Consider the following 12956-nt stretch of genomic DNA (forward strand, 5'->3'; position numbering starts at 1 on the left):
AAGGGTGAGTGAGGGTTTCACATGAACACATACATACACACATACACCCCGTGTGTGTGTGTGTGTGTGTGTGTGTTTTAATTGGATATATACTCTTTTTTAACTAGACATGAAATGATATGATATTTTAACAATAAATATATTTATGCAATGTATATATACTCTAAAAACATCAAAAGATACAGATACACTATAAAATAAGAGTTGATTTTTTTAATTGAACATATGGAATGGGACAATGGATTTAATTGTTGAATATGTTCATGCAATATATACATTCTCTAAAATCACAGAAATACATGTACATACACATATGTGCACGCATATATGCATATATAGATATATGCATATGTACTCACACACATGTAAACATATATGAGAGAAAAATAAAGAGAGCGCATATGAGAGAATGGATACAAAAACATGCATGCACATATGTAGTTACACAAATACATACATGTACATACATATACACACAAATGTATATACATGCATACACACATGTACATATGCACACACACGAGGTGAAAAAGGATGAGAGACGAGGAAGAAAAAGAAAGTCTAGAAAATAAAAATCATGGGAGGAAGCAAAAGAGGACACATTTACGAGCACACAAATAGATACACACGTATAAAACACATATATACATATGTACACATATATGAGCATGTATGCACACGTGTGTGTGTGTGTGTGTGTGTGTGTGTGTGTGTGTGCGCACATATACAAGGCATAAAAAAAACAAGATGTAAAAAGAAAAGAAAAATGTGTGTGTGTGATTCGCATACATACATACATACATGCATGCATAATACATACATACATGCATACATACATACATGCATACATACATACATACACATGTATACATATATGCTCATACATACGTTCATATATATGAGAGAACAATTATAGAGAGAGAGAGAGAGAGAGGAGAGAGAACAACAGATACACTTATAAAACATAAACTTATATGCACACACACACATACACATATATATGAATATGATATTACTAATACATATGATATAATTATATATTGATTCAATAATATATGCATTAGTTGTAGTAATTATTACATTAACATAATTGACTACATATTAATCATTGACAATTCATATATTACCTAAATGTAAATAAAAGATGTATAATACACACATATAATAAGTAATATGTATAATAATGTAATAATTTTATCGATTAGTTTTAATTATTAGTAAGTCAAATCACTATTAATTTCAAAATATATACTTTTATTTTTATTAATAAATTATATATATATACATAAATATATATATTAATTACTAATTATGAGAGAAGAGTAATAGTCCCATTATGAAAAAATAATAGTAGTAGTAATAATAATTCTTAGTAATATAATTTATGGGTTGCCAAATTTATGTAATGTTATAAGCTCAATGTGTAAGGATGGTATGCATGCCATGATAAGCTCAATGCGAATAGAAATCAATATTAAATATATTTATCTGTGAGATACATTGAGAATGGCCACTGTGGAAATATAGTTTAGGCTTGATCCTATTAGTATTGGTCTTCCACTCCCTATATATTAGTGAGTGCCACATTCCCATGTATTGTATTTTCGTACATTCAACATTGTATTAGTCTATGTTGCCAGAGATGTTGAAGTTCGGATTGAGTTCCTTATATCAACCTCCTATGAATCCTCTTACCGCATGAAACATACTTTTAAACCCCCTAATACAAAGCATCGAGAAAACACCGACGCAAAGTGCCAAGAGAGTCTAGGCACAAAGCACCTAGTATCCTTCATACAAAACATCACATGCTAATGGAAAATAGCAATAATTTCAAATGACCAAAACATATAAAAGCCACTTGAGAAAATACACTATTTAAGGGAAATTTTTACTTGTCTTGAATAATCTTCTCCAAGTATGATCTTGGGTATGCCACAAAGAGAGAGAGAGAGAGAGAGAGAGAGAGAGAGAGAGAGAGAGTGTGTGTGTGTGTGTGTGTGTGTGAAACAAGAGTGGTTTTTAGGAACGATCCCAAGGTGCTTTAAGGCATGCCCCACAATTCAAGTTTTGAACCATGTAACACATCTTATCCATCCCACCACCATGAAGACAACATATCATTTACACCACCTATCAATTCTACGAGAAACAAAGAGGGAAGACGAACAAACAAATGTAAATAGATAGATTAGCATTTGTGGAAGTCCAAAATGGCCTAAAATCCAAGCATGGAGTACAACTAGAGCAGTATCTCATCATAAAGTATGATGAGACCTAGTCATACCAAGAAGTATAAATCTTATCCCAAAATTTAGCATGCACAAAGAGAGAGAGAGATTTCACCATGTCAAAACCATTTGAACTCTCAAAAAGCAACTGTTGGTAAGGCCTTCAATGAAATCGGATAGTTAGCACAAAAGTTCAGGCATAATAGCAACAATAGTTAGAAGTGAGCTAATTTTTTTAGAGAGATCGTACCAAATCAAACCCCCGTGTGATGCCATGTTTTGCATCACATAAAAATCTGCTCTTATTCACATGATGGGGAATTGACATGCTCTCTCTGCATGATTTGGATGAAGGGCCAACTAGCAAACACATATTGGTCAAACACTTGATTTACTCAATTGACAAAAACATAGAACATACGTGCAGATTATTAGAATACTACACATATACAGGTGAAGAGAAAAATGTCAACAGTATTGCACATAAACCACTTATGTCTTACTGGCTTTGCTGCATAATAACCAATTGATATATATGCTTCACAACCCTCAATCCCAAAAGATTAGAAGGAAGAATAGCTATTAACCTTTCATTGGCAAAGAGCTGTACATAGAAAGTTTTTTACTTATCATTAGTTTGTGTCACCGTTGAGCTGACTAAATAAAGCCAGACTAGAATAATCGTTGTAAGACAATCCGCCCACCAAGGCGAGCAAATGCGATGCCTCCCATAATATTTTATGATATAAGCGCAAACCTTCATGCATAATACCGATAACAATAACAATAACAATGATACTAATAAAATACAAAAGCACCCGTCGCGACACGAGAACTGAAAGGCGTCAATGTTCTACATCATAGATGCATGGGCTGGGTGAGTACAAATAGGCTTTGATGCTGCAATCCCCCACACTACTAGACCGTGCATCAACTGTGCGGAATATATAGGTGAGGTGCGTTCTCTCATTCATTAAATAGATTACTGCATTTATATATTGCAGTCTAACGCCTGGTAATAGTATGGAGCATGTTGTTGGCGTATACATTACAGGCCCAATATCAGCATTAATGGAGAAAGTAGCAGCACGTTGCTGACCTGAGAATGTGCTGGACGTGGATCGGATTGTGCGCAGCACGAGGCTGCCGGTGAGGTATCGGTGTTTCTACCACTTATCTCAAGAGGTTATGGCCAAACCCGTGACAACTTCAGGCAGATGGCAACAGTAGATTCCAGAAAATTTGGTGCGATGCCGTATCTGTGGCAACCCCCATGCGGCGTGTTTCCATTATACCAATACTTAAAGAACAGCCAATGTCGAGGCCATGTCAGTTTCTCCAGCCCGGACACCTTTGCCGCCATGGGGTTTCACCAAGTCCAAAGCATTTGAACCTCTAGAATACAATGGCAACTCTTGATACAATGTTTAATTGCTGCATGTATGTCCAAAGATGTTGGCACTTCGCACCATTTTGTTTCAAAAAATATAATGTTTTGTAGGGGAAAAATCGGAGACAAAGTAGTCTCAATCTAAAATATACAGAGACTGAGGTCAAAATTAGCCGGCAAAAGCACTCTGTTGGTGCCATAACTCTGCACGTCTAGATTTTGTACATCGTATCATGGCCTGTTAACCTCACCAGAGCCCAAGCACTTGGTGTTGAGCATTCAATATCTCACAAGCTACATGTGAGTCTATGTGATTTACCTGTAAGCCATGCATGTTATACCTTCTCTGCTTCCTAGGTGTATTCTCCCATGCCATCCATCACTTTCAACTGCATATTTGGCTACCCCAAGCGCCCCAGCAGATACATGACAAAAGAAATGTGATGCTGAAGCATGCAAGTTGTTATACCAAGGTTCTTCTTGAATGACAAAGTATAAATTGCATGGTTTTGATCTGGCATAAGTCCCATCCTCCTGTGCTGCAAAAATATCATTTTACAAGTGCAGAAAATTTGACAAGGTTGAAGGCCTATGCTTTATAGCCACACAATAAAGCTCAGTCAATGGAGTCCCTGTCAAGGTTTGGAGGTACAGCTTTTGAAAGTTCAATCCGCGATACACGCACTGTACCAATCAATCTCTCAGGTAGTTCATCCACCGAGTTTCCCTGTAAAATCCACACACGATGAGTTTCTGAATTCGTACAAAAGATTTGCTTTAGTGCATCACTAATGAGACCATATTTTCAATCAGAAAACAAGGCCTTTCTACATTAAGCAAAAGGGCACTAAGTATATCAGAAATCAAGAGAACTTTTGAGGCTATCATGAAATGTGTGTGGGTGGGTGGGTGCATCGGTGTGGTGGTAAGACTAGCATGCATCCAACAGAGTGGGTTTTGGAAAGCCAAAATTGACCAATTCTATGCAACCACACATGAAGGTTGCTTTCCACTTTTTGCATTGCTGCGGCTATTGGCATATCTTCTACAAAACGCCACTGTGTTTGAGACAAAACCAAAGTACATCTATGCCTAATGTCATCTCATCATGAAAGTGATATGCATCTTAGTACAAGGCTAATATCTAAATATCTAGAGATCTCCAAGTCTGAAAACTGTATGTACTAGATATCTAGATACAGTAGCTACTCTTTGAATCTCAAGGTCAACACATGATCCCGGCTATGATGTGGTCCAAGGCTGCTCTGCTGATGTGTCGGGGGTTGAGCCTCCTGTGCCTCGCAATGATGGCTCTAATCTATGGTATAGGCCCCTCAATCATGAACAAGGTGGTCAAGGTCATCGTGCTTGGAAAGTGCAAAGGCCATATCTAGTGTGACTCCATGGTATGGGGTAGGTGTAGTTTGGTAGGATGACTTTGTATTTGCTGAGGTAGTACTGCCTGTAGATGTTGGTATGTGGAAGAAACTGTCACTGCTCTCTGCCTAGGTACCTTCAAGCGAGCTGGTCTCCTATCTCGTAGTAGTGTTGTGCAGTGTCTCTGGAGCTCCACAAGAAAAAACCCTAGACATCTCTAGTCCTTATTCCCCATGACACGCCGAAGGGGTCCAAAGCCCTTACAAAAGAGGCAATAGTACCTTCCACATATGCCAAGGTACACTATACATCTGCATATGTAGTGCTCCTCTGTCTTGGGCTCTCAATCACAAAGCGAACGTTTCTTGTTCTCTGTTGGAATATCTATCCATCTACTTGTCTCTACCTCAGCTGATGGGAGGAGGTGCATATCTCCAATAGCAACCACAAACTTTTCACTTTTTTTTTGGTGGGGGGGGGGCCGAGGTATACAAACTCTCTCACATGCTCCACTCCATCTCCTTCGAATGTGAACTAGTACACAAATCACATCACCCATGCTACCCAAGTGTTAAACACCATGGCCTTAGTCTTTCCAAGATTTACTATGTGATCTCTATCTCTACAAAAGGCATGTAGTGCATTCAAGTGGCATTGCAAGCCCTCCAACAAATCCAAAATGAGTACAATATCATTGACATATAATAGTATATATATCAACACTCTAACTAGACTAGCTCCACCTTCAACTCCCCTATTAATGTAGTCAAACACCTTGTTTATGTATTACTCAAAAAATGTAGGTGAAAGCAAACATCCTTGTTTTACTCCTATGGTGCTGTCAATCCTCTCAAACATCCCCCCAAGTGTCCATATACAGCCTGTCACTTTCTCATATAATGCATAAATATTCAACTCCATACACTTTGGTACTCCAATGTCCTACAATCTTTGAATGAAACATGCTCAATGTATTGTGTCAAATGCCTTACGATCGATGAAGCAAAAGTAAATCCTCAAGTCTCACGCTTGGCTCTCAATAATCGCCCTTAGTGTGACGATATGGTCTAGTGTGGTATATCTATGTCTAAAACCAGCCTGTCCCTATACTCTCCTACGTCGCATCTCAACCATGCAATGAGCTCATGCTCCAAAATAGATCTTTATATCGTAACCAATGTGTGACCAATCCTGATGGTCCTATAGATACTAGGAACCAAAGGGTCATCATTCTTAAAAAGTGAAACTATGGTATGGCGATCTGACAAAACTTCAAGGAATCCCCCACAAATTGCTCTATTGAACATACATACCAATATGGGTGCCAATGTGTCACAAGCATACGAGAAGTGCTCTGCCACCAAACCATCTTTATCATGTCCTCTTCCATGAAGGACCACTCTGTTGGCTTATGAGCCTATGGAGGCTGCATGGGTGGCTGTCCCGGTACATCATACACCGTCTCCCATTGCGAAACCAAGCATCTAGCACTGTAGTCTATATGGGGGGTTGTCTCTTAAGCAACGTTCTCCGTGCTCTTTTGTCATCTTGTCTTAGGAATAGCCTGTGAAGGAAACTGCTAGGGTTTGCACTGAGGACACACAGAGTGTACGACCACGACAGAAACACAAAGAGACAGACACAAACACAGAGCAAAACTCAAACCCTAAACGCAAAACTCAAAAACTCAAACCCTAAACGCAAAACTCAAAACTCAAACACAAACAGAAGAAGGGAGAAAGAGAACACAACTCTGAAGTGAATGAATGTTGTAAATGAATGTAAGAGTGTAGAGTGTGCTCAAGGGCAGAGCAATGTCGGAGTGTAACGTCCACCGAAGTCGGATCTCAAGTCTGTGACCACCAGTCGGAGTGTATGAGTATTGAATAGTGAATGGCAGCAGACTAATCACCAAAGCGCAGCAATCTGGAGGCTGTAAACTGGTAAACGCAGCAATGTACCACCTATCGGAGGCTGGAAACTGTGCACAGTCTGCTATAAACGGTAGGCTGAAATAGTGTCTGAGAGTGTCAGGGCCTGCAATGCTGAAAACGTAGGCTAGCTGACCCTAGAGATGATAGACAGCAAGCTAAACAGCAATCTGGGACAGTCTAGAGCAGTCGCCAGCAGCTGAGAGCTGTCACCTATAGCAATGGACAGGCTAAAGATAATGTGGCTGCAGTCAATGATGGCTGTACAGTAGATGGAGACGGGCTGCAGGCTGGAAACTAGGCACCAACAGCAGTAGAGGCTGTGTGGGCTGGTGTAACCTGTAAACAAGGATAATGGTTGAATCAGGGCAGCCTGTCTATTGATAGATGTGAAAGGGCGCCCCAAAAATTAGGGTTTCCACTAAACTCTCTCGAAATACTCCCCATTTTAGGATTTTACTCTAAAAAAGCATTTTTAGTGTGTTTTAGGGTTTTTTTAAGAGGCTAATCAGCAAGTAATGCATATTTTAGCTCAACACCTCCTCTCAGGCCCAAAACTGAGCTCAAAGGTTAAGCCAACCATTGTGATGTTTATGTACCCCAAGGCGTCCCACCCCAAAGCAGCCAAGGCATCGGACAAAGAGTGCACGTCAGCTGCCCAGTGGCCTACCAAGACTACAGAGGCGATGGTTATCTTACCAAGGGAATCCAAGTAGTCACCCCAGAGAGGACAGGGCATCGGACAAAGGGTACACGTCGGCTGCCCAGTGGCCTACCAAGCCCTACAAAGACGGATGGAACTACATGGATTTATTTTTTTTTTAATAAGTGAAGTAAATTTGATGGGATGCGGCCGATTGAGTAAAAGTGACCCAAAAGACGGGAGTAGGGAGGGTATACCCAACACACCACAAAACAGTACAAGCTAACCCATCACTCAGGGTGTCGATGACGATAAAAAATAGGTGATGAGGTATCCATGTGATGAAGAAGGATGGTGGTATGGTAACAACAGCTGCCGGTGGAAACAGCCTAGGATCTGTGCAAGTGGTACTCTGCACAATGAGATGCAAAGTATGCTACATACTGAAGAATGCTCATGTAACAGGTGCCACTTGGACAGTGTCCTGCGTGGGAAAATTGTTCACTTGTCCAAGCGTCCTAGTACAAGGATGATGTAATCATGCAATGCAAAGGGTAAGGTACAACAGGGAAAATAAGCCGATGTCGAAGACAAAGTGCTGAAGCCTGTAGAATACCAAGAAGGGTAGGAACCCCCTCTCAACCTGGATGTAGATGCCGAAGAAGGAAGAGGAGCCTGATGTCGGTCTTCATATGGTGCCGAGAACCATAAGGAATGAAGTGGATGAAGCACCCAGCTAGAGCAAGGTAGAAGTCACCGCCATGATAGCATCAAGAGAGATGCTGCACGATCCGCCTCGGGAGGGGAAACTGCCATGCTGGAAGAAGAGCAAGCACTCCTAGGATGAGGAAACCATGAAAGGAACGGTGTGCATCCCCACATCTCTAGCCCAAGGAGGACCAAAGCAATCTACAAGTTAGCCATATACGAAAAGACAAAACCCTACAAAAGAGATGAGAATTTGCAAAACACAGAGGTTAGTGGTGAGATGCTCCAAGGTAAAACAGAACAGAAAGAAAATCTAACTCAAAATAAATGCAATGAATGTATATGTGTGTGAGTAAATATAGCGGAAGACAAAAAAATGGAAAAACTAAGCATAATGAATCCTATGGGCCTGACTCTAAGAGTGCAAAAATTTAATACTGAACTGACCTAGGGTATCCGAAAGGACCTAGAGACATGCGAGTCGAAGAAGGTGGCTACCATCGCGTATGTCCTGTAGCAAAACTCTGCTAAGGGAACACCTGACAAGGTGGAGAGAAAGGTGAGATAGATGCATGAAGTGAAACGGGATCGGAACATGCTAACCAATCAACCAATCCTTCAAGGGTAGTAAAAGAGATGGGCCGTTAAGGCTGTACTCGAGCCACATATCCAACAGCAGCAACAACGAGTGCTGAAGGAGAAAATGAAGCAAGAGCGGAGGGCGTAGCCCCACTGGACTGTGCAGTCGCAGCGGTCTGCTGAGGCTTTTTAGGTGAAAGACCTTGGACCTTAGAGCAACACTCCTCGTCCACAATGCTTGTTCTCTGGCAATGTGTGCAAAACCAGTTTTTCTTAGGAAGTTGCTACCAGATAGGTCTAGATTCTTTGGTTCCATCTGAGAAAGAGGAGTCACTCTTTGAGTGACTTGCCTTCGCATCTAGCGAGTTCTTGCCACTAGTGGTTGTCTCTCCCGAAGAAGGGGCAACCAATCCCTTCTGCTCTGAATAAGGCTATAATGAGGATTTTTTGTGGACTTGATTATATAACCTCGCGTAACGCAAGAACTGGCACTCAAAACCGTAAAAGGTTGGCAATCTAGATTGGGAGATGATGGGTTGAATGAAATTGAAGTACTTGTCGGGCAACTTATTCAAGAAGAATATAACCTGATCGTCATTTGACTTTGGAGAGCCAGTAGTAGCGAACTCGACAAGTAACCGCCTATATTTAGCCAGCTTGACTTTCAGATCATCCCCTTCCTTAATAGAGAACTCTTGAAGCTCAAAGTCGAGATTGATGCACCGAGTCCGATCACGAGCCACATAGCGGTCGAGAAGGTGACTCCAACGCTCTAACGCGAGCGAGAAGTGCTGCAACTAAGAGTGAAGCTCAGGAAACAATCCCTGCATCAGCTCAACATTGGTTGTGGCATTGCGGGCTCTCCATTGACGGATGTAATCAAGGTGAGCTAGTCTAGGGTCCGGCATAGGCTCTAGACCAATGACGAGGTCCCAAAGACCCTGAGACTCAAGCACTTGTTGCATGAAATTAAACCAAGTGGTGAAATTTGACCCGTTAAAACGTATCTTATCCGTGAAGGCATTCTTGGCCGTTGCAACAGGAATGGTAGTGCTCAGAGATAGATAGTGTGAAAAAGTGTAGTGTGGGTAGGATGGGGAAGTGTAGTATACTTGGGAATGAGCCCCAGAGTGCCCACCAGGCATGCGTGTAGTGTGCAAGGTGGATCCATAGGTAGGGATAGGTTGACTAGGCATGGGCATGGTAGCCACATAAGGAACCCAAGGAGGTGGGACGGAACCACGGTGAGCAGAAGATGGGAATCCCTACGTAGGTGTAACCCAAGGAGAGTGTGAAGACGCACCATAAGTTGAGGATGGAAACCTTGCATATGAGTGGCCATGGGAGATGTGAAGCTGGGGATAGTGAGGGGGATGTCCATTGCAGTCGTCCCAGGAGTTATGGGTGTGCTCATGTGCTACAAAGTGAGAGACACTGTGTTAAAGGGTGGCATTCCCCCTAACGAAGTACCATGGTGCAAAGAGATAGAGAATGGAGTGGAGAAGGAAAATGTACTAGAAGCGGAGATGGAAGATCCAACCCCTAGGGTGTGTGATGCAGATGTGGAGTATAATCCAAGGTTTTGGAAAGATGATGAGAGGTGTGATATAGAAGAGGGTGGGATGGGAAGGAAGTGAGAAGTGTGTATGATATACTCAAATGAAACAGAAGCTATAGATGTACCTTAAAAGAACATACGCAAAGCCATCCGGATCCTGTACCTTAAAAGAACAAACAAGCGAGGGTTTTGATTCATGCAACACAAAAGAATTATACAAACCTGACATTGGACCTGGCTGAGATGATGAAGATGGATCGCCAGACGTTCCGAATGCCGTATGTCCTCCGTGATCGGAGACGTAGCTAGCCTCACCAACCGGTCCGGATATGGTAGCAAAACTAGTAGGAGGTGTGTAAACATCACCATACTTGTTGCAATAGTACTCCTCAAAGTCCTCCTCTGTCATGTTAGTGAAATCTGGTGAAGATGGAGTGTCGTCCTCCTCGCCGAGTCCATAATGCCGTCTCAGGGCCTCCAATGATGGAGAAGCCTAATAAGACATCATAGGAACTGGAGAAGAAGATGTCTAGAACATTGTAATTCGGTTACGAGTCATATTGTTTGCCTCACACAAAGACTAGCTCTCCACAATATCCGCAGGATACTCTTTACAAGAGCACCGGCTCTGATACCATGTAAAGGAAACTGCTAGGGTTTGCACTGAGGACACACAGAGTGTACGACCACGACAAAAACACAAAGAGACACACAAACACAAAGGGCAAAACCCAAACCCTAAACGCAAAACTCAAATCTCAAACAAAAACAGAAGGGAGAGAGAGAACACAACTCTGAAGTGAATAAATGCTGTAAATGAATGTAAGAGTGTACAGTGTGCTCAAGGGCAAAGCAATGTCGGAGTGTGACGTCCACCGAAGACGGATCCCAAGTCTATGACCACCAGTCGGAGTGTAGGAGTACTCAATAGCGAATGGCAGCAAGCTGGTCACCAAAACGCAGCAGTCTGAAGGCTGAAAACTGGTAAACGCAGCAATGTACCACCGATCGGAGGCTGGAAACTGTGCACAGTCTGCTATAAACAGCAGGCTGAAACAGTGTCTGAGAGTGTCAGGCCTGCAATGCTGAAAACGCAGGCTGGCTGACCCTGGAGATGATAGACAGCAGGCTGAACAGCAGTCTCGAACAGTCTGGAGCAATCACCAACAGCTGAATGTTGTCGCCTACAGCAATGGACAGGCTGAAGATAATGTGGTTGCAGTCGATGATGGCTGAACAGCAGATGGAGGCAGGCTACACGCTAGAAACTAGGCGCCAACAGCAACAGAGGGTGTGTGGGCTGGTGTAACCTACAAACAAGGATAATGGCTGAATGGGGGCAGCCTGTCTATTCAGAGATGTGAAAGGGCCCCCCAAAAATTAGAATTTCCACTAAACTCTCTCGAACCACTCCCCGTTTTAGGGTTTTCCTCTAAAAGAGCATTTTTTGTGTGTTTTGGGACTGTTTAAGAGGCTAACCAGCAAGTAATGCATATTTTAGCTCAACATAGCCCAAGCTCAAATGTGATGCTCTACAAGATGAGATAAGGGATGATGACAATGGTCTATGTGTTTATGACTAACATATAGCCTTACAATGATCAATGGGATGATGATACTTAGGCACTAACTAATTCATGCTTAAGGTCTACAACTTTTCAAATTTCTAAAAATAATCAATAGGAAGATAATAGACAAATTTATTATTAGTGCTAAGAAGCACTCATTACCAAGCATAGGTGAAGCACTTGACATTAACCCAATTGTAACCGGCTTGAGAAGTCACCTTTGGTTGAGGATGCTTTGAGTTTAGAGCTTTCAGCTCTGCAACAAACTCCACAAAATCTAAATCAATGATCAAAATCACTGATAATGACTTCAGTGAGTGAAAAAACTCAAAAAACCAAGCTTTGAAGCTTTTGTTAGCTAAGCGCGAGGATCGAGACACGTGAGGCTGAGATATGCGCAGTGAGAGAGAGTGAGTGCAGAGTATAGAGTGAGAGTGAGAGAAAGCAAAAGACTCGATGTGGGTATAATCACGAAGTGTTCCACTTTAGGTTTTTGATAATATATATAAAGTACATGTGTAAGGGTGTGTGCACACCTGAACACCGTAAAAAGCACAATGACCCTTTATTCCCAACAACCTCCCACCTAAAGGCAACGTGCCTGAAGATAGAGGAAAGAATCAGCTAAGTCTATATATGTACAAAGCTGAAATCACATATACTATCCAACCCCCACCATCTAGTGGCAATGAGCAAACCGCTCTACTAGAAGACCCTTCATGAGGTCTGCAGGGTTATCATCGATATGTACCTTGACAACCTCAATGCTCTTGCTATCAAGTATATCCTTGACAAAAATAATACTTCACTTGTATGTGCTTTGTCTTTGCATGAAAGACAAGATTCCGTACTAGCATGATAGCACTCTGACTATCACAATGGAGGATAGGAACCTCTGTAATGCTAAGCTCTCTCATCAAACATAAAAGCCATAAAGCCTCCTTACATGCCTCAGTGGCAGCCACATACTC

The 12956-nt window shown here is 41.8% G+C and overlaps 1 protein-coding gene across 1 annotated transcript in view; it reads right to left on the reverse strand.

The window, feature by feature from the left end:
• Positions 1-2965: 2965 nt before the first annotated feature.
• Positions 2966-12956, reverse strand: part of LOC148021135 (protein ENHANCED DISEASE RESISTANCE 2-like) — a 78265-nt gene continuing 68274 nt past the window's right edge. The window contains exon 22 of the mRNA XM_087698978.1: positions 2966-4348. Coding sequence (XP_087555104.1) covers positions 4238-4348 — 111 coding nt within the window. The 3' untranslated portion in view covers positions 2966-4237. The remainder of the gene's footprint in view (positions 4349-12956) is intronic.

This window comes from Lygodium microphyllum, chromosome 18, assembly GCF_053477565.2.
Source record: "Lygodium microphyllum isolate KBCC chromosome 18, Lygodium_microphyllum_v1.1.10, whole genome shotgun sequence".
NCBI classification, from domain to species: domain Eukaryota; kingdom Viridiplantae; phylum Streptophyta; class Polypodiopsida; order Schizaeales; family Lygodiaceae; genus Lygodium; species Lygodium microphyllum.